At 41.3% G+C, this 22,549-nt stretch overlaps 1 protein-coding gene across 1 annotated transcript in view; it reads left to right on the top strand.

Moving 5' to 3' along the window:
- LOC110538282 (protein shisa-9B) overlaps nucleotides 1–22,322 on the top strand; it is a 40,454-nt gene extending 18,132 nt beyond the window's left edge. The window contains exons 3-4 of the mRNA XM_021625000.2: nucleotides 6,887–7,045; nucleotides 17,975–22,322. Coding sequence (XP_021480675.2) covers nucleotides 6,887–7,045; nucleotides 17,975–18,393 — 578 coding nt within the window. The 3' untranslated portion in view covers nucleotides 18,394–22,322. The remainder of the gene's footprint in view (nucleotides 1–6,886; nucleotides 7,046–17,974) is intronic.
- The last annotated feature ends 227 nt before the right edge of the window (nucleotides 22,323–22,549 follow it).

The raw sequence follows: 22,549 nt of genomic DNA, 5'->3' as shown, positions 1-22,549 counted from the left end.
GACACTTTAGTTAAGCTTCCGCCTAAGGGCCAAACCTCCTTTAAAAATACTGGTGCTGCATACCAAAACTGTAGTTCTATATCTTTGTTGTTACCTGACATGAATGATAACACCTTGTCAAGCTCGCAGGCTGAGAAGAGAATCTGGATACAACAAGGTTGAAAAGTGAGATGAGGGTTTACTCCAACTAATGGAATGCAAATGAAGTTCTCTCTTGTCTAAACTAATTTATTTAATTTACCATAAGTAGCACAAGGCAATATGCAAGCACTTGGATGAGCAGATAGTGATTAGCTTTTGCATTGCTGTGGGCATATTATTTATTGTGTAGAAGCCACATTTGTGTCTGTTCTATAGACGAATGAAACGCACGCTTCCATGCATGGACAACTTTGACCCAACTGGTGGCATGGAGATGACCATTATCACAAATAGTGCACACAAACCCGCCATCATACAGGGTTTTAAGTAGTTCACCCAGACCACAGCACATTCATCTTAATGCACAAAATAGTGAATATGTTTTATCTATATTTAATTGTACCTTTTGCAAATCGTTATTCTGTGCTTGTATTTTTCCATAACTGTTTACTGAATTATCCATTCATAAAGCACATACAATGGTGTCACTGTAATTAATAAGTTTGACAGAACAACTGTGTTGTCCATCCAATATACTCTTAGCATAGGGGAACGTCAATTTCATTCAGTAATGCAACAAGACAAAGCTCATACATTAGATTTACGTAGTGCCGGCATATAAATTCATTAAATGTTCATTTCATGCAGGCTTTTTGTGAGTGCAGCAGAGCCTGTTCTCCCTCAGCAGATAAATAATGGGAGTATGAACTGTTGCTCATGTGGGTGTTGCCAACTGGTTAATGTATGAACTATGGAGACAGGCCATTGCAAGTTGGAGATTCCATTACTTAGTTGGCGTAGTCAAACTTGCCTCTGGAGAGAAACCTGTTCACCTAGTTTGCCAATCAAGCCATAAACATCAACATTTACAAAGTGAAGTGTCGCCCTCAATAACACTCAGAGTCTGGAAGCGTAGGCTACATTTCAGAGGTGAGCTGATGAATGCGTATGAATTTAAGGTAATGGAAGCAGGTAGAGCACAGAGAAGGAGTGAACAATGCTCTGAGAGAGGAGAAGAGAGGAGGCGTTATTGATTCTTCTGCTGCTTTTAACTCACAGTGAGCTCCACCTGTCAGATTGGATTACACAGACAATGGCTTTCCTCAGTCTGTAGGAATTCAGATACTGTTTTTATGCCATCATCTGCACCCAGATCAGTTATGTTCCATCCCTGCATATGCCTATTTTATGTAAATTACAACAGAGGAAATTCAACTTATAAAATGACCTGTCAAGTCATGATTTACCCTGGTGAGTCAAATGTTTTTCTCATCAATCTTCAAGGCCTGGCTATTAATCGCTCAGCTTGTCCAACCTTTATGAGTATAAAGAAGAAAAGCCAGGGGCTAGACACACATTTACATGGAATATAGACTTCTTCCATCAGGGCAAATAAGAGTGACTGACTGACTTTCTTCTAGCGCACTGTCTAATACCCTGTAAATCCGTCTAGCAGAGGTAGGTTTCAGCGAGAGGCTCAGTGTTAAATGTCACACTGACTATTCTAGACAAATTCATTTGTGAAAATCAACATCAAATACTGACAAACTGTGCAAAGTATTGAAATCACATTCCTTGCAGTAGGTATATTGGAAGTATGCAAATACTGTATTAGGTTATTTTCTGTACATGCTTATTGAATCTTAAATGTTTCAATGCAACAAAGCAATGCCAAAACAGCTGATGAAACTACAAGCGTGCATCAAATATGATGAAGTATTGCTAATAAATTATACTGTATATGTTATTGGAGGTCTTAGGACTGAACCTTATGCAGACTTTCACTCCCCAATTGTAAATAACCTGTGAATGAGAGTGTCCTTCCCATTGTACCATCCATCCCTTTGGGGCATCCAGCTCCCAAAATACGCTCTTGCATTTTTTATGAGTTCTTGAAAGGTATCTGTGTCTGTAGTGTTGATTCACTTACTCCTGCAACAACCTTTGAGTCTTTAACCTTACAAAAGTTTTCACAAATGTACCACTTTTTTACCAGTGGCAGACAGATGGAAAGTGAATTGAAGTGGGACAGTAATTTAGATGGAATGGTGTGTAAAGAGGACCAATGCCTGGCAGATGAAATGGGATTTTATCCATTGTACACAGACAATGGAGGGACGGATGTATTATTCCTTAAATTAGCAGCTCAATGCCAAAGTAGCAGCTTGTTCTTCAGATTTCCAGATTTCCAGAGGTGGGGTAATTTCAGAGAACAATGATTCTTAAAAAGCACTCATTGTTTTCACCTAGTCACAGAACCATACCTGACCCACTATTAGCAGGTGTAGTGAAAGAGCTGTAAAGCTTCCCTGTATATATCTTTTAATGAGGCAACACGGATCATTTCATGGTCTTTTACAAAGTAATTAGCACAGCACGGAAACATCTATTTGACCGGTGGGAAATTAGCCTCTAATTAGCCTATTTCACTATTATTATATTTTTATTATCATGGAGAGGCTGCACCATGGCATAGTGGACTCTGAACAGCTAAAAGTTTATACTTGTTAAAAAAGTTAGAATGTTATACTTGTACCATCTTTTATTTTTCAGTGGGAGAGGAGAGTACAGTAGTCCTTTTGAAGTGGTGCTGACAGTTGTTTCATGTTTGGTTCACGCCTCCTGTCCCTGACCTTATTCTCCCACTGCCCTCCTCCCACTTTTTAACTCTTGCTACACTATCCTCTTTCATATTAATTGGACTCGCTAGGGAAAATCAACATCTTCCCTATTCTCCATTCAAAAGCATTTTCTCCTCTCTTTAAAGTAAATTTTTTTTTAAAAGTACATTTTAAAGTACATTGTAGTTCTGTGCAATGGTCTCTTCCTCTTTAAACCCTTGTCCTTTTCCACAGAAAACACTGGAACGTTTCAACAATCATCATTCATTCATGCTGGGGTCCCTCCAGACCACTGTTGAAAGCTCTACTCCCCTGTTGTTCATGAACCGTCTCCTGTTGGGACCACTGTGCAGCAGGAGGAATATTTTTTCCAGGAGGCAGTGTAGTATTTCAAAAGAATTTCCAAAGTTTCTGATTATCATAGTCAGTAGCCCTTAGGGAACCTTTAGGTCCAAATCTAGTAGGCAAGTTGCTAGAGTAGTATCTATGAACTTTTCCCATTCTTCATATTTATTCCCCTGTGGATAAGCATCAAATTAAACACAAAGGATCAACTTCATAATTTATTTTTAGTAAACAAAAGTTGATTTCGAACTGCAATTGTTTTGCTGTCGATGCTGTATTTTTCTGGGGATAAATTAATTTCAAGCCATCCATTCCTACATTTTGGTTCTGAACATCTGAAAGATCATGCAACTTTTCTTATCATGAAACATATTTTTCTTTCCTCTCCAACCAAAATTGATTAGTGCACCTGCTGTTGGCTAAAGCACTCTTGGCCCGGCTGTCAGACTAGTCAGATTAGACATCTTTGCTTACATCGCTGCTGCCTTCAGCCTTTCGGACCTGTAGATCCAGCGATGATTGTGTTCATTATCTGGAGAAGAGAAACCTTCCAGTGGCTGCTGCTGAGTCATGAGCCAGGAAGTATGCGTAACTAAAGCTGGCATATTCATTAAGTAACTGTCTGGGAAAAATAGACTAGAATCCAATCAAATCGCCTGCCAGCCGGGAAGACGAGGAGAACAAAAGCTCTGGTGACATTTCAGCGATAGCTGACATCTCTTCCCTGACGAATGGTCATTGCTACCAAGACCCTGTTTCAAATCAGAACATCTATTTCAGTCCACTTGGCATCAGTCTTTTCACAGACAGACAGAACCATTTTAGCCTAGATTTGATTTTCTTTTTATCCATTTCTTTCACGGCTCATTGTCCACTGTCCAAATCAGATGATAGTGTTCAGCTAAATGTGTAAATGCAAATGTATTTAGTATATTAGCTGTGGAACTAATTAGAATGGAATATTTTGTACTAGTTGCAGCACTGGCAAACAGGGTTCCACGTCCACTGACCTCCTTATCAACTAACTAACATGAAACTGAGAAAAATAGGCTTTTCACACTGTGGTTTGTGTGCCTGATTAGATGTTGCATGGCAACAATAAAATTAGGTATTATAATGCAACAGATCTTACAGATAAGACATTTTATTTGACTTAACCTGTATTTTATCATTTCAAACATTACAAACATTGATGTTGTCTACTCAGTGATCGTCATGTCTGTATTCTCCCCTCATACCATCAGTGCAGCAGAGAGATGCAGGTGTACAGTAGCATACAGTTAAAACAAGATGTGAGTCCTATTATGCGAACTGCTTGGTAAGATTTGGGGCATAAGTAATGGGGGATTGTATGTCCTTTTCACCTTTTTTCCTCCCAATCTACTGAAGTGTAAACTTGCCAGAGAAATCTGCTCTCAGAAAATGTTGACTTGTTGACTTGCAAAAGGAGTCGTTAAGTTGTTAATTGGCCTCAGTGTGCCTGCGCAAATATGCCATCGATCACGGCCAGTTATTATGTGTAACTTACAAGTTGACAGCCTGTTTTGATCATCATGACTAAGGAAAGGAGGGTGGTCACACTGCAGATATGATTGAATTCTGGAATCCTTGTTAAGTATGATATATTGTGATACTATTATACCGCTTTTATCATAGGCACTACTGTATGTTGTTATTGTGGAACCTAAAGCATTGATACTAATTGAGGACTGCGCCTGCGCATTAATGCACGGTGCTTGAACTTGAGTTTGAACGATAAAGTCATGTCAACGTTATCGCTCTTTCAAGTATCATTTATTACTGTTTGTGTCGTAGTAAGAACACAACAATTATACATTAAAAAAGAATTCACACTGGAGTAAATGGTGCCAGTTCCTCTACTACTGAACGTTCACATCTGTGAGATGAGTAATGAACTGGAGGTTGTCATCTCTATTTTCTAAAGCAGACGTTTATAGTTCTTCATTTATCTCAGTCTCAAAGGTACAGTCAAGGTAACTCCTTTTCATTTACTCTTTTTAATGAATACTCGTTCACTATAAATAATAATAGAACAATCTATGTCTTTTGATTAATCATAATAATAATAAACAGTTACTTAATATTGCTTTTATATTACTCAGATACTTATTGATGGTGCCGTGAAAATCAAAACGATTGTAGACGAATGAATATCTAATGTAGGACAGGGCCCATAAGAAGTCAGATCATTATTTTCCCATTTTATAACAGATGATATTTACAATTTGTAGTAGCCTTCGAATGAATCCAGATCTTCAAGCAGTGCTGGACCCTTCTATTTTACTTGTTGAATGTGTGGTCATACATAGGAAGCTGTTGTTACTAACAGCATTTCGTGCCATAGGTTCAATCCGCTGCTCAACAGATTGCTTGTACTTTGAAAACTCATTAGTGTTCTCAACATGCCCAAGCAGCAGTTTATGGGCACTTACAATGTCTACTACAATGACTCTACTCTCTCAAGGTCCTGGAATTGTTCCTCACAGTGGGCTGTGGACATCAGTCATGGAAGAGAGTTATGTTTACATGTGCAACATGAATACGGATACAACAACAACATGGGCTGAATGGATGTACAGTATTACCTTGACCAATCAGTAACTGCTACAGCCAAACTGGGGGAATGCATTTTATAGAACTCTGCTATTACACACAATATCAATATTGAGCAATTAGTTAACTTTACGTTATTGATATTCTACTGCAGATAGCTACTGTAGTATTGCTGAGTAATTAAGGTGGCATTCACCGTCCCCCAAACTGACACCTGGGCGTGGGTGCAGTCTGCTGTCTTCTGACCTCCTTAGGGTCCTGCGGGGCCAGTTGAAAATGATGCCCACAACATCTGGTTGTTCTGCCATGCCAGCAGGCAGGGGGCCAGTCAATTTGCCATGGTTCCATGCACTCCTCAATTAAGCAGATGTCTGGATGCTGGATGCTGGATTAGTACCATTTTATAAAGAGCAGTCATCACACTCTCTCTCTCCAGCTGAGTCCCCAGGGAGGGCCAACCAGCACGGGGTGCAATGTTACCAAGGATCTGAAGCAATTACCTCTGTCCATTCTTATCCATCTGTCAAATTGATTTCGATCAGGCCTATTGAGAGACATATCAGCTGGGGGCTGAGCTACGCTGCTGTTGGTTTTGGCTGAGGCTTGTTTGGAGGAAACCAAAGAGATTCGATTGGGAGAGGATTAGCACAGTGAGCTGGCTAGAGGGGCCATCTAGCTTGGAGCGATGGACGGTTAGTGATTTGTATCCCAAGGCTAACATGAAGAGACTATAACAATTGTGTTGGCAGGTCAATGAGATAGTGTAAGCTGCCTACATGGGGTCTAGCAGGTCTCGACTTCCACAGCTTTCCTGGGAGACATCAGCTCTTACATCTCACCAATGACAGGAAGGAAGAATCACTGATTTCAAAAATACTGCTGATATGTCACGTCCTGACCTTAGTTCCTTTTTTTATGTCTCTGTTTTAGTTTGGTCAGGGCGTGAGTTGGGGTGGGCATTCTAAGTCCGAAGCACTGTGTGACCCTGATTTAGCCCACTGCAGTAAAATGTAAAAAATATTGCCTCACTTAAGTGGGAAAACAATACAACAGTGCACAATCGAATTTACTCACTTCTAAATACATTGTAGCATTTATATGGGCCCATAATCTCAATCACTCAGATGGAACATCAATATTTAATGACATTTTTTACTTGTTCTGCCAAACTGACACCTGCCATCTTTCTCTTTCTCTCCCTACAGAGGCTAACCAGATGAACAGTGTGGGTCCAGGATCATCACTAATGCCAGGCTTAGGGTCTCCTCCCCACCCCTACCCTTCCCTGGGACAGATCACTAGCCCCTATGAGCAACAGCAACCTGGGAAAGAGCTCAATAAGTACGCCTCCCTCAAGGCTGTCGGTAAGAGACACAGTTATTGCTCATTCTAAGATATGCGGATATGGGAATACAGTAATAAGCGGTGAGCTGCTTCTCTGATTAACTTCACAATCAAAATAGCTAATCAGATTTCATCAGCTAATCAAAAGGGGTAATATATAATTTCATTATAATTTCAAATCTAACTAAATGCATATATTTTACAGTACAATATAAGTACCAGTAAAAAGTTTGGAGACACCTACTGATTTCAGGATTTTTCTTTATTTTTACTATATTGTAGAATATTGAAGACATCAAAACTAGGAAGTTACACATATGGAGTCATGTAGTAACCAAAAAGGTTTTCAACAAATCAAAATATATTTTATATTTGAGATTCTTCAAAGTAGCCTCCCTTTGCCTTGATGACAGTTTTTCACACTCTTGGCATTCTCTCAACCAGCTTCATGAGGTAGTCACCTGGAATGCATTTCAATTAACATGTGTGACTTTGTTTAAAGTTAATTTGTGGAATTTCTTTCCTTCTTAATGCATTTGAGCCAATCAGTTGTGTTGTAACAAGGTAGGGGTGGTATACAGAATATAGCCCTATTGGTAAAATACCATATTATGGCAAGTACAGCTCAAGTAAACAAAGATAAATGACAGTCCATCATTACTTTAAGACATGAAGGTAAGTCAATCCGGAAAATGTCAACAACTTTGAAAGTTTCTTCAAGTGCAGTCTCTAAAACCATCAAGTGGCATGATGAAACTGGTTCTCATGAGGACCGCCACAGGAAAGGAAGACCCAGAGTTACCTCTGTTGCAGAGCATAAATTCATTAGACTTAACTGCACCTCAGATTGCAGCCCAAATAAATGCTTCACAGAGTTCAGGTAACAGACACATCTTAACATCAACTATTCAGAGGAGACTGTGTGAATCAGGCCTTCATGCTCAAATTGCTGCAAAGGAACCACTACTAAAGGACACCAATAAGAAGAAAATACTTTATTGGGCCAAGAAACACGAGCAATGGACATTAGACCAGTGGAAATCTGTCTTTTGGTCTGATGAGTCCAAATTTGAGATTTTTGGTTCCAACCGCCATGTCTTTGTAAGAGTAGGGTAGGTGATGATCTCCGCCTGTGTGGTTCCCACCGTGAAGCATGGAGGAGGAGGTGTGATGGTGTGGGGTGCTTTGCTGGTGACATTGTCTGTGATTTATAAAAAAAATCACGGCACACTTAGCCAGCATGGCTACCACAGATTTTGGCAGCGATACGCCATCCTATCTGGTTTGCGCTTAGTGGGACTATCATTTGTTTTTCAACAGGACAATGACCCAAAACAGACCTCCAGCTGTGTAATGGCTATTTGACCAAGGAGCGTGATGGAGTGTTGCATCAGATGACCAGGCCTCCACAATCACCCGACCTCAACCCAATTTAGACGGTTTGGGATGACTTGGACCGCAGAGTGAAGGAAAAGCAGACAACGAGTGCTCAGCATATGTGGAAACTTCTTCAAGACTGTTGGAAAAGCATTTATTATGAAGCTGGTTGAGAGAATGTAAAGAGTGTGTAAAGCTGTCATCAAGGATATTTGGATTTGTTTAACAATTTTCAAATCAAATCCAATTTTATTTGTCACATGCGCCAAATACAACAGGTATTGGATTTATCGGTCACCTTACAGTGAATTTTTTATTTTATTTGATTTATTTCACCTTTATTTAACCAGGTAGGCAAGTTCTCATTTACAATTGCGACCTGGCCAAGATAAAGCAAAGCAGTTCGACACATACAACAACACAGATGTCACGTTCTGACCTTTATTTCCTTTGTTTTGTCATTATTTAGTATGGTCAGGGCATGAGTTGGGGTGGGCAGTCTATGTTTGGTTTTCTATGATTTGGGGATTTCTATGTTTCGGCCTAGTATGGTTCTCAATCAGAGGCAGGTGTCATTAGTTGTCTCTGATTGAGAATCATACTTCGGTAGCCTGGGTTTCACTGTGTGTTTGTAGGTGTTTGTTTCCGTGTCTGTGTTTTTCACCACACGGTACTGTTTTGGGTTTCGTTCATTCCACGTTTATTGTTTTTTTGTATTCAGTTGTTCATGTGCATTATTTCGTATTAAAAGAACCATGGACACTTACCACGCCGCATATTGGTCCTTTTCACCTCTCCTCTTCGGAAGAAGAGGAGGAAATCCCTTACAACAGAGTTACACATGGAGTAAAACAAACATACAGTCAATAATAGAATAGAAAAATAAGTCTATATACAATGTGAGCAAATGAGGTGAGGTAAGGGAGATAAAGGCAAAAAAAGGTCATGGTGGTGAAGTAAATACAATATAGCAAGTAAAACACTGGAATAGTAGATTTGCAGTGAAAGAATGTGCAGAGTAGAGATAAAAATAATGGGGTGTAAAGGAGCAAGTGAGGGAGATAAGTGTCTCCAGTTTCAGAGATTTTTGTAGTTCGTTCCAGTCATTGGCAGTAGAGAACTGGACGGAGAGGCGGCCATTGGAAGAATTGGTTTTGGGGGTGACCAGAGAGATATACCTGCTGGTGCGCGTGCTACAAGTGGGTGCTGCTATGGTGACCAGTGAGCTGTGATAAGGGGGGACTTTACCTAGCAGGGTCTTGTAGATGACCTGGAGACAGTGGGTTTGGCGACGAGTATGAAGCGAGGGCCAACCAACGAGAGCGTACAGGTTGCAGTGGTGGGTAGTATATGGGGCTTTGGTGACAAAACGGATAGCACTGTGATAGACTGCATCCAATTATTGAGTAGGGTATTGGAGGCTATTTTGCAAATGACATCGCTGATGTTGAGGATCGGTAGGATGGTCAGTTTTACAAGGGTATGTTTGGCAGCATGAGTGAAGGATGCTTTGTTGCGAAATAGGAAGCCAATTCTAGATTTAACTTTGGATTGGAGATGTTTGATGTGAGTCTGGAAGGAGAGTTTACAGTCTAACCAGACACCTAGGTATTTGTAGTTGTCCACATATTCTAATTCAGAACCGTCCAGAGTAGTGATGTTGGACGGGCGGGAAGGTGCAGGCACGATCGGTTGAAGAGCATGCATTTAGTTTTACTTGTATTTAAGAGCAATTGGAGGCCATGGAAGGAGAGTTGTATGGCATTGAAGCTTATTTGGAGGGTTGTTAACACAGTGTCCAAAGAAGGGCCAGAAGTATACAGAATGGTGTCGTCTGCGTAGAGGTGGATCAGAGACTCACCAGCAGCAAGAGCGACATCATTGATGTATACAGAGAAGAGAGTCGGTCCAAGAATTGATCCCTGTGGCACCCCCATAGAGACTGCCAGAGGCCCGGACAACAGGTCCTCCGATTTGACACACTGAACTCTATCAGAGAAGTAGTTGGTGAACCAGGCGAGGCAATCATTTGAGAAACCAAGGCTATCGAGTCTGCCGATGAGGATGTGGTGATTGACAGGGTCGAAAGCCTTGGCCAGGTCAATGAATATGGCTGCACAGTATTGCTTCTTATCAATGGTGGTTAAGATATCGTTTAGGACCTTGAGAGTGGCTGAGGTGCACCCATGACCAGCTCTGAAACCAGATTGCATAGCGGAGAAGGTATGGTGGGATTCGAACTGGTCGGTAATCTGTTTGTTGACTTGGCTTTCAAAGACCTTAGAAAGGAAGGGTAGGATAGATAAGGGTCAAGAGTGTCCCCCCTTAGAAGAGGGGGATGACCGCAGCTGCTTTCCAATCTTTGGGAATCTCATATGACACGAAAGAGAGGTTGAACAGGCTAGTAATAGGGGTTGCAACAATTTCGGCAGATAGTTTTAGAAAGAAAGGGTCCAGATTGTCTAGCCCGGCTGATTTGTAGGGGTCCAGATTTTGCAGCTCTTTCAGAACATCAGCTGACTGGATTTGGGAGAAGGAGAAATGGGGAAGGCTTGGGCGAGTTGCTGTGGGGGGTGCAGTGCTGTTGACCGGGGTAGGGGTAGCCAGGTGTAAAGCATGGCCAGCCGTAGAAAAATGCTTATTGAAATTCTCAATTATAGTGGATTTATCGGTGGTGACAGTGTTTCCTATCCTCAGTGCAGTGGGCAGCTGGGAGGAGGTGTTCTTATTCTCCATGGACTTTACAGTGTCCCATAACTTTTTTGAGTTTGTGTTGCAGGAAGAAAATGTCTGCTTGAAAAAGCTAGCCTTGGCTTTTCTAACTGCCTATGTATATTGGTGTCTAGCTTCCCTGAAAGGTTGCATATCACGGGGGCTGTTCGATGGTAATGCAGAACGCCATAGGATGTTTTTGTGTTGGTTAAGGGCAGTCAGGTCTGGAGAGAACCAAGGGCTATATCTGTTCCTGGTTCTACATTTCTTGAATGGGGCATGCTTAAGATGGTGAGGAAGGCATTTCTTTGTAAATAACCAGGCATCCTCTACTGACGGGATGAGATCAATATCCTTCCAGGATACCCCGGCCAGGTCGATTAGAAAGGCCTGCACTGAAGGGAGCGTTTGATAGTGATGGGTGGAGATCGTTTGACCTCTGACCCATTACGGATGCAGGCAATGAGGCAGTGATCGCTGAGATCTTGATTGAAAACAGCAGAGGTGTATTTAGAAGGCAAGTTGGTTAGGATGATATCTATGAGGATGCCCGTGTTTACGGTTTTGGGGTGGTACCTGGTAGGGTCATTGATAATTTGTGTGAGATTGAGGGCATCAAGCTTAGATTGTAGGATGGCTGGAGTGTTAAGCATGTTCCAGTTTAGGTCGCCTAGCAGCACGAGCTCTGAAGATAGATGGGGGGCAATCAGTTCAGAGCACAGCTGGGGGCAGAGGGTGGTCTATAGCAGGCGGCAACGGTGAGAGACTTGTTTTTAGAGAGGTGGATTCTTAAAAGTAGAAGTTCAAATTGTTTGGGTACAGATCTGGATAGTGGGACAGAACTCTGCAGGCTATCTCTGCAGTAGATTGCAACACCGCCCCCTTTGGCCATTCTATCTTGTCTGAAAATGTTGTAGTTAGGGATGGAGATTTCAGAAATTTGGTGGTCTTCCTAAACCAGGATTCAGACACGGCTACATCCGGGTTGGCAGAGTGTGCTAAAGCAGTGAATAAAACAAACTTAGGGAGGAGGCATCTAATGGTAACACGCAAGAAACCAAGGCTATTACGGTTACAGAAGTCATCAAAAGAGAGCACCTGGGGAATAGGACCTGGATTCACCTCTACATCACCAGAGGAACAGAGGAAGAGTAGGATAAGGGTACGGCTAAAAGCTATGAAAATTGGTCGTCTAGAACGTCCGGAACAGAGAGTAAAAGGAGCAGGTTTCTGGGGGCGATAAAATAGCTTCAAGGTGTAATGTACAATCCTCCCGGGTGGCGCAGTGGTTAAGGGCGCTGTACTGCAGCGCCAGCTGTGCCACCAGAGACTCTGGGTTCGCGCCCAGGCTCTGTCGTAACCGGCCGTGACCGGGAGGTCCGTGGGGCGACGCACAATTGGCCTAGCGTCGTCCGGGTTAGGGAGGATTTGGCTGGTAGGGAAATCCTTGTCTCATCGCGCACCAGCGACTCCTGTGGCGGGCCAGGCGCAGTGCGCGCTAACCAAGGTTGCCAGGTGCACGGTGTTTCCTCCGACACATTGGTGCGGCTGGCTTCCGGGTTGGATGGCGCTGTGTTAAGAAGCAGTGCGGCTTGGTTGGGTTGTGTATCGGAGGACGCCTGACTTTCAACCTTCGTCTCTCCCGAGCCCGTACGGGAGTTGTAGCGATGAGACAAGATAGTAGCTACTAAACAATTGGATACCACGAAATTGGGGAGGAAAAAAAAGGGCTAAAATAAAAAATAAAAAAACCAAAACAGACAAAGGTATGGTAGGATGTGAATACAGTGGAGGTAAACCTAGGTATTGAGTGATGATGAGAGAGATATTGTCTCTAGAAACATCATTGAAACCAGGTGATGTCATCTCATGTGTGGGTGGTGGAACTGAAAGGTTGGATCAGGTATAATGAGCAGGGCTAGAGGCTCTACAGTGAAATAAGCCAATAAACACTATCCAGAACAGCAATGGACAAGGCATATTGACATTAAGGAGAGGCATGCTTAGTCGAGTGATCATAAGGGTCCAGTGAGTAGTGAGGTTGGTTGGGGTAACGGCGATTCAGACAGCTAGCCGGGCCATCGGTAGCAAGTTGGCATAGGATGGAGGTCTGTTTTTAGCCACCTCTTGCGTTTCCGTCGGTAGATTAGTGGGGTTCCGTGTGGTAGAGGGGATCAATCCAATTGGCAAAATAGATATAGTTATAGTGACCCAAGAAAAATTGTCCGATAGACCTATTCAGATAGCAGCCGATAAGACAGCTAACGATTAGCGGGCCGCAGATGGGCGTTCAGGTAACGTCACGACGGAGGGGCCAGTTTGCTTAAAAACAAACAAAATAGCACGGTTGGTTAAGAGCCAATAAAAAGGCAGCCATCCTCCCCTGTGCCATTCTTATTTTTTTGGTTACTACATGATTCCATATGTGTTATTTTATAGTTTTGATGAATTCACTAATATTCTACAATGTAGAAAATAGTAAAAATAAAGAAAACCCTTGAATGAATAGGTGTGTCCAAACTGTTACTGCACATGCCATGCAATATCAATATCAATCATTCATACGTACGTATAGCATGTGAGAAAGGGAAACCATTCCACTGAAATGGATGGGAATGGTACAGTATTTATTTGGCCATCTGTTAAATTGAAGGCATCTCTTCTCATAAAAGAGGACGTGAGGATTGGAATATCAGCCGAGATCACAAATGAGCATACGCCTCTGAAGTGTCGAACTTCCATGTAATCACACTCAAATGACATGATTAAATGTGGGCTAATTAACACAATGGAGATCTCGAATGACGAGCAAAAACACCAAGCAGCTAGTGTAGATATGTTCTGCTGCCTGCTGTAATTATCAGTTAGCCTGGTCTCCGTCTCCATCCTAGCATGCTGTATGGTTACTTACTGAGAGACACCATGTTTATGTGACACTTTGCGTTTAAAGAAAAAACCCAAAGAAAGAGAGGCTCTCAACAAAAATATTTACACTGTGTAAACGGTTCATTTCAGATTAGACAGGATAACAGATGTAGAATTTACAACATTAACAAAGGGAGGAAAATAGCCTAGCTTTTAGGAAAATTACTGTAATTGATTTGTCTTTCAAATGTCATGTTTCAAGGCTATCCATTGTTTTGCCTTTGTTGCTCTTAGGTGCCAATGATAACTGTAAATAAAAAAAAACGTTCTATATCTCCTATAGTTTTGCTGCTGCACATCATATATGAAGAACCCTGTGAAATGTTGGACAGTCACTGTTACAGTACCTAAATCAGCTATTAAAGATCTACATTGAGAGTCAGCTCTTATTGACCACATAACCAATATTAGGATCAAGAAACCATGTCTCTTCAATTATCCTTCAACAATATATTGTAAAATTAATTTTCTAAAACATTTTGAGAGGGCAAGTATAATAAATGAAACATCCCAGCTTGACCCATTATTTACTGCAATGTGTCTTATGCCTCACCTCTAAATTCCCTGAGTGCTAAATCCAAGGTTTGGGAAATGATAAACCAAGCTCTAGCAATCAATTATTCTCTCCCGCTGTCCACCCAGTGATTTTTTAAGGTCACAGAACTGGATTTCTCACAGACGTTTACAATCTGAACTGGCTAATTTATAAAGGGGCGGGAGCCCCATCGGGGAGTGGTCTGAATATATTTTGGATCTGCCTGCCGCTTTTCTGCCTGTAAACACTAGGCTAATTATTTATCATGCCATTCTCCAAAAAGCTGTAATTATAATTGAGATGAACATGACAATTCTGCAAGCAGCCTTCTCTTTGATGCATTCATTTAGGATACAAGTCTACATGAAGATCTCTGCATTTTCAGTATTGCGTGTATGCCATAGACAGTGAATTGGATTGGGATTCTAATTTATATATGGCTGTCATGTGTCAGGGGATATTGCTGATTTCCTCGGCATGTAGTTATGTCAGAGACTTTCCCTGTTATCTTCGGCTCTCCATTTGAAGCAAAATGCCATGGTGCTGAACTAATGCCTCTGAAATTTAGAAAAAGGGAATGGTTAATTAGGCTCACAGGAAAGCAATGTCTAAGCATGTTGACTTTATCTCTAAGGTTGTTTTTTTTTACACTGATTGATGCTCAAAAGTCAGTCGTTTTCTCCATAGACCAATAGGAGAAACAGGCGCGTGAGCTAGCAGAGCTGATAAACGCTCTGATTAATAAACCAGAGAGACAGGCATCAGAAACCAGCTCTGCTTCTGATGGGGAATTAAAAGAAGTGAAGGAGACATATTTGATAGCGTTTATCACCCTAATTAAACAGGGTTCTCTTTATGGATTCTGCCTGATTCAACTAAAGGAACTTCAAAGCCCTTCGCCATAAATGGGTCTGGATGAGATTGCAGCCGTCAGAGTTGCAGAGGCACAATCGCACAGAGGATGATGTGGCGGCGGGCATATGGAATATTCACCAGATTCTCTCTGTGACATCATAGACAATCAGATGAAACCTCTCTGACTGCTGCTAATCTAGTGAAGAGGCGTCAAGCTGCAGATTGATCATTACGAGATATGAAGACTGGGGGGAAACGCACTCTACCATTCAAAAGTTTGGGGTCACTCAGAAATGTCCTTGTTTTTGAAAGAAAAGCAAATTTTTTGTCCATTAAAATAACATCAAATCGATCAGAAATACAGTGTAGACATTGTTAATGTTGTTAATGACTATTTTACTGGAAGCGGGCAGATCTTTCATGGAATATTTACATAGGCGTACAGAGGCCCATTATCAGCAACCATCCCTCCTGTGTTCCAATGGCACGTTGTGTTAGCTAATCCAAGTATATTATTTGAAAATTAACTAGTACCCGCAAAACACCAGTCTCAACGTCAACAGTGAAGAGGCGACTCCGGGATGCTGGCCTTATAGACAGAGTTGCAAAGAAAAAGCCATATCTCAGACTGGCCTATAAGAATAAAAGATTAAGATGGGCAAAAGAACATAGACACTGGACAGAGGATCTCTGCCTAGAAGGCCAGCATCCAGGAGTCGCCTCTTCACTGTTGACGTTGAGACTGGTGTTTTGCGTGTACTATTTAATGAAGCTACCAGTTGAGAACTTGTGAGGTGTCTGTTTCTCAAACTAGACACTCTACTGTACTTGTCCTCTTGCTCAGTGGTGCCCTGGGGTATCCCACTCCTCTTTTAATTCTGGTTAGAGACAGTTTGCTCTGTTCTGTGAAGGGAGTAGCACACAGCGTTGTACGAGATCTTCCGTTTCTTGGCAATTTCTCGCATGGAATAGCCTTCATTTCTCAGAACAAGAATAGACAGATGAGTTTCAGAAGAAAGCTATTTGTTTCTGGCCATTTTGAGCCTGTGATCGAACCCACAAATGCTGATGCTCCAGATACTCAACTAGTCTAAAAACGGCAGTTTTATTGGTTCTTAAATCAGGACAACAGTTTTCCGCTGTGCTAACATAATTGCAAAAGGGTTTTCTAATGATCAATTAGCCTTTTATAATGATAAACTTGGATTAGCTAACACACTTGGATTAGCTACCCCCATGCAGATATTCCATAAAAAATCTGCCCACTTCCAGCTACAATAGTCATTTAAAACATTAACAATTTCTACACTGTATTTCTGATCAATTTTATGTTATTTTAATGGACAAAAATGTGTTTTTCTTTCAAAAACAAGGACATTTCTAAGTGACCCCAAACTTTTGAACGGTAGTGTATCTAATGAGAGCTGCCCGGTGACTAGGGGATGGGAGGGAGAACAGAGGAATGAGTGCCGGTGGGGATACTTATCAAACTGTTTGAGTTGAGTCTAGTCTATGAGAACCAATGTGGTCCCCTCCCTCCTCTCTGATTCTCTGATATGTATTAAGCTGTGGGCCATTGATGTGTATGCTATGAAAGCACATTGTTCAGAGGGAGCTCTGTACTGCTCCTCCCTTGTTTGAGACGAGTCTCACTCTAATGTGGCGGTGTCTGATCCAGAACATTGAGGCTGAGGCCGTCTGCCTCTGCCTCCGCCCCGTCCGGGGTATCATAACAGATTAAAGGTCAACGGCAGGACATTTAATTAGAAAGTCTGAAATGTCACACAGGGAAATGACTAATGCTGTAGAGTATGGTGTTGCTCCACAATTAGTGAGGGGATAATGTTTACAGAACAGGTCTGCACCAGATTGGACATGTCAAATGACACCATGTAACAATGTCAGTGGCTGTTATGGGCAAATTATGTCCGATAGTTAAATTATATATTATACACATAGCATAAAATATACTATAGCAATCAAGTAAACATTCCAGAATGCTCAGGTACATATTCATTTGCATATTACAATACAATGGTGCACACAACCAGCTTTGAAAAGAGCAAACTCCCCAACCAATCTGGAGGGGGTTGTTTACTATTAGCTAAAGCCTAAATGTTTCCAGATGATAATGGCAATGTTGGGAAAATCATTTACATTTATATTCGAATGGCTTGATGATATACAGTCCATATCAACAACATTCAACACGGCTCAGGCAAAATGTATTATTCACCTCGGTATCCTTTAAAAAACCTTTAGCTACCATTTTCTCAACTGTTCTTCACCCCACATGCCAATATGTCATCTACCCCAGTTTAGGATTAATATGGCATTAATATTGCATTTACATAAATATAGATTTGGAAACAGTCCAAAATCCTCAAATACTTCAATATCTCAACTAATCTAAATAAATCTCACCAAAGCAAAGACCGGAACATTTGCTATTGCCTGTGCATGACATTAACAAAATGGCTGTCATTCCAATATTTTTTAATTTATGTTTTTTTGCTCTTGTGTATGTGTGTATGTCTGTTTCCAGCGGAGAAGGTTAATGACAACTTCTACACCAACCGGCGGCACATGGTAGAGATGGCAGCCAAGGGCAGTCTCCCTATGCACCCGATGCATCGCATAGAGCAGGAGCCCAGCAACCCCTACAGCCCTCCCTTACAGCCTTCCCTGAAGCAGAACGGACACAAGTCCAAAAGCAACAAGGGCCACAGCAGCCACAGCAGCAGCTCCCATACCCTGGCCTATGGCTCCAACACCATCGCCAACCCGGGGATGCAAAAGAACTGGGACTGCTCAGAGACGGTGGGCCGCCGGCAGAGCCACGGCACTAAGAAACACTGCACCATAGAGCAGGTGAACGAGATGCACAGCACCTCGCGCAGCCAGCACTACATGCCTCCGCAGCCCTACTTTGTCAGCAACAGCAAGACAGAAGTGACTGTCTGATCTGAGAACCCACCCCACCATCATAACCACTATAACCCCAGCTGTAAGAAAGAGAGAGAGAGCGAGAGAGAGAGAGAGCGAGAGAGAGAGAGAGGCTGAAGTAAGACAGCGGTCCTAGATTGAGTGCACCTCTCTATGGGTGCTGTGTGTCTACTAATGCGTGTGGCTGACTGTGCATGTGACAGGCATGTGTGGGACTCCTGCCAGTGGGAGGAGAGTGACCCGAACAACATACTCCAAACCTCCAAGTTTTCGGTCATCACTATATTGATGATTATATTGCAACTAATACAAACAAATCATATACTGCAAGTCAGACTAACATCAATGAGCAGAGCATAGCATTGATTGACCTCTGATGGACAGATGAGCCAGGATGTGTCTGGAGCCATGCAGTGGTGGAAGAGACTGGAACTGGACAAAAGCCCAGTGGCAATAGACTTTTCCTATTGTCAGTATTAACTGAGATCTCAAAGGGCCTGAAAATGTGTATCATCTCATGTAGTTTCCACTGAATCCACCTTGGATAAGCCAGTGGGTTTGAACTAGACGCAGTGGAGCAGATGAGTGGAGCAGCCGATAGTAACGGGATACATTGTTCTCCTCAACATTGATTGACATTTCCTCAGATGTTGTGTAGTGTATATACTGTGCGGGGACTTGTTGGTAATGCTCATGCTCGGGAACCTCAGGCTCATGATTACATCTATAGAGAAACAGTAACCATTTCAGATATGGACTGTATATTCTCCTTCATAGCCTACAGAGCATGAGGTAGATGAGACTGCACCAAACCAGTTCTGTAGCCACAACGTTATACACACCCTACTCTGCTCTCTCTGGTGTTAGGGCTGTGCCTTTCTCTGAGAAAACTATGAAATACTGTTCAAATCAAAGAGCTCGTCTTATAAACCACTGCATAAGTTGTGGAATTTATTTAAATGTCTTAATCTTGCAAACAGGTCCACAGCGGTCAGTTGAAAATGGTGAGTTGCATCTATCACTTAACATTCTTTATTTCTGTTTCCATTCGACAATGCATTGTGTGTGTGTGTGTGTGTGTGTGTGTGTGTGTGTGTGTGTGTGTGTGTGTGTGTGTTTACCTTGGTACCTTAGAACAATGATAGAGAAAACACAGAAGGAATTGTGTCCTTTCCATACATGTAACGTCACTGCCAATAAATGAGTGAATATATTGCCTATAATTCCAAAATTGATTAGTATGGGATTAATATTGTGCAGTGGTACCTGTTTCTCACCCACCTCCATCAATACTACCAAATCTTTACATGGCCTAGAGCCAGGCCCCAAGCTCAGACTGTTGTGGCAGTAGAAAACTACTGAGGGCTCCTTTACGGCTACCCAGGGAGTTGATAAAGGGTTGTGGATGTTCCTGAAACAGCCATGAAAGGTAAAGCCTGGGTAAATAGAGTGGATGGATTTCATTTAGTATGAGATCAACCCCTGGATTAAGACAGAGAAGGTCCTCTGAAATCACCATGAGTTGATGTCATTGCATGCACAAATCAAACTTTAACCATCTGTAAAAGAGAAATTGCAATACGTTATGTACAAATTATTGATTTTTAAAAAAGTATTATTTTGTTTCTTATTTTTCTTATTATTATTTAAAAAAGAAAATCTAAATTTTCATCAACTTTAGAAGATATACACATAAAAATAAAATGTGTTCATTTTGAATATCTGGAGTAGCCTACTAAAACATCTCAGAGTACACATGAACAAACACACAGGTCAAGATGTGCCTGTCTTTTCCATTGGGCTAGTTGTGCGTCATCAGATGAAAAATAGTACATTTTTCTCCCAACACTCCATTCTTGGGAGCCCACACGAGCAACACAGTGCATTAGCATGCCACACTTACCAAAAAAAGCTTTTTAAATAAAGGGCTTCTGATGCAATTTGCCATGTGTTGCGTTTGTCACTGCCCACTGATTCAAGAGCAGCCCACACTTTGTCCGTATGTCTTAATCATGTCTCTCAACTTTCCATGGCTTTCCACTGTCCATTTGTCTGTCTACTAGTGACAAAGTGGCTCTAATGGCTGGAGGAGTGACAGCCAGCAGCTTGACGTTCATTCTCTTACTCACCACATGAGATCTGGTCAGAATAGACGTGAGTCACATTCCCTACTCTTAGAACTTTGGAAAGCATTAGAGGTGGACAAAAAGTTTTTATTTTGTGGTTGGTACAGTATGGAAAAACACAAGTCGACATTTTTGGATTAGACTAAGGGAACAATCCTCAATACTGATTTGCTAAGGCCTACTATACGATAAGTGCTTGTATTTTTAACCACATTTGAACCAGATATGTATTGTATAGTCAGGCACACAACTATATGTTTTGAGTGTGTTATCACATTGTCAGTGAAACGTAATGCACCAATACTATAGATTGCTGCTATATGCTAACAACCATTTCTCATAATGAATATGTTCAAATCTTTATTTTGCTATTGCTTGACGTAACTCACAGTCACACAAACTGCAACACGTTGTATTATTGTTTCATCACGCAAGCCACTTGTATGTAGAATTGTCTAGACTAGACTTGTCATATATGCCGTTTTTGGCATATATGCAACGCATATCAGTTCAACATTTGCACCAATAAGACAGAAGACTTCAGAATACCAATGTGTGTGAAGTGATGCAAAAAAAAGGTACACATGCATGTATTTGGGTATGACATTTGTCTATACAAAACAATGTCCGACAATGAAAATGGCAAGGAAAAGTACTGCAAATTTGCATTGACTGCAAAAGGGCTGATTCTTTAGGTCATAAATATAGAGACATATTTAGTATGGCTGTCCAGTACATAGTTAAGGTGATGTTTTGGTAGGGCCATAGAATAAGTCTGTGCCTTGTGTCCAAATTAAATGTGCACCTGATTTAATTGTCCAAATACTGACTGGTCTATGAACAGATTGATGCATAATATTATACTGTATAGCATGATATGAAATCACTGTTCCACTTCAGAGGACCCTCTCAATAACAATATCATATCCAACAAGAGCTCATTTAAAAAAAAACTATAATCACCAGATAATGTATCTGGTTTCTCAGTGTTAAAACATGTGCAGAAGTCCACAGCTCCATTGATTGTAGATAGAGTGCACCTATTATACTGTATGCATCCACAGTGCATTGAATAAGATATTTTGTCATAATTTTAGTCACGGAGGGAACCTACAGTAACACTTGTATGTGTAGTAGTGAAGTATAACTCCCTCACTCAAATAGCTTCCACTGATATAATAGCATAAAACATGTACATGACGTGTAGATTAACATTTCAGCTGATTGGTCCTCATGCTACATAATGGCATACTGTAAAGTAATAACACAATGGCCATTGATTCTAAATCATGCCCTATTAAAGGGTAGCCTAGTGGTTAGAGCGTTGGACTAGTAACCGGAAGGTTGCGAGTTCAAACCCCTGAGCTGACAAGGTACAAATCTGTCGTTCTGCCCCTGAACAGGCAGTTAACCCACTGTTCCCAGGCCGTCATTGAAAATAAGAATTTGTTCTTAACTGACTTGCCTGGTTAAATAAAGGTAAAATAAAAAATAAAATAAAAAACATTCAAACTTTGCTCATTTCTCAATCTAAATAAAAACATTATTTACCTAATCCGCATTGAACTAAATTGTGCCCCTGGCTGAGGCTGAATTGCATTCATGATGCAGCTAGTGGTCTTGGTTCCACCCTTTAGGAGTGGGAAGACGATGGTGCTCTTTGTCAGTGGATCATGTTATTCGTGAAGCACAACTGATTTTGTATTCTAACAAAATGAAATATTACTTGTCATATATGTATGTGCAAGTTGGGAAGAGGAAACTCCATTGTATTGTACACATCTAAAATCATATTTACAATAAATATGTTTCTTTACAAGATTTTTGTGGTGAGGTACAGTATATCCATGGTTGCATTATTTGAATGTTGCATTTCTCTTGATCTTACTATGATTAGGCTTTAGCTTAGAGGGCTAAACACGTAGAACCCAATCGGTCATTCATCCAGTTAACGTTTCTAGAGAACATACAGGAGGCTGCATAGATCATCGTAAACTTGCAGAAATTCCTTTGAACAGCATCCACTTGCACCATTCAGTGTAGACTGA

Source organism: Oncorhynchus mykiss, chromosome 12, assembly GCF_013265735.2.
Source record: "Oncorhynchus mykiss isolate Arlee chromosome 12, USDA_OmykA_1.1, whole genome shotgun sequence".
Classification (NCBI taxonomy): Eukaryota; Metazoa; Chordata; class Actinopteri; order Salmoniformes; family Salmonidae; genus Oncorhynchus; species Oncorhynchus mykiss.
The sequence above is the reverse complement of the archived record's forward strand: the minus strand, read 5'-3'. Positions and strand labels throughout refer to the sequence as shown.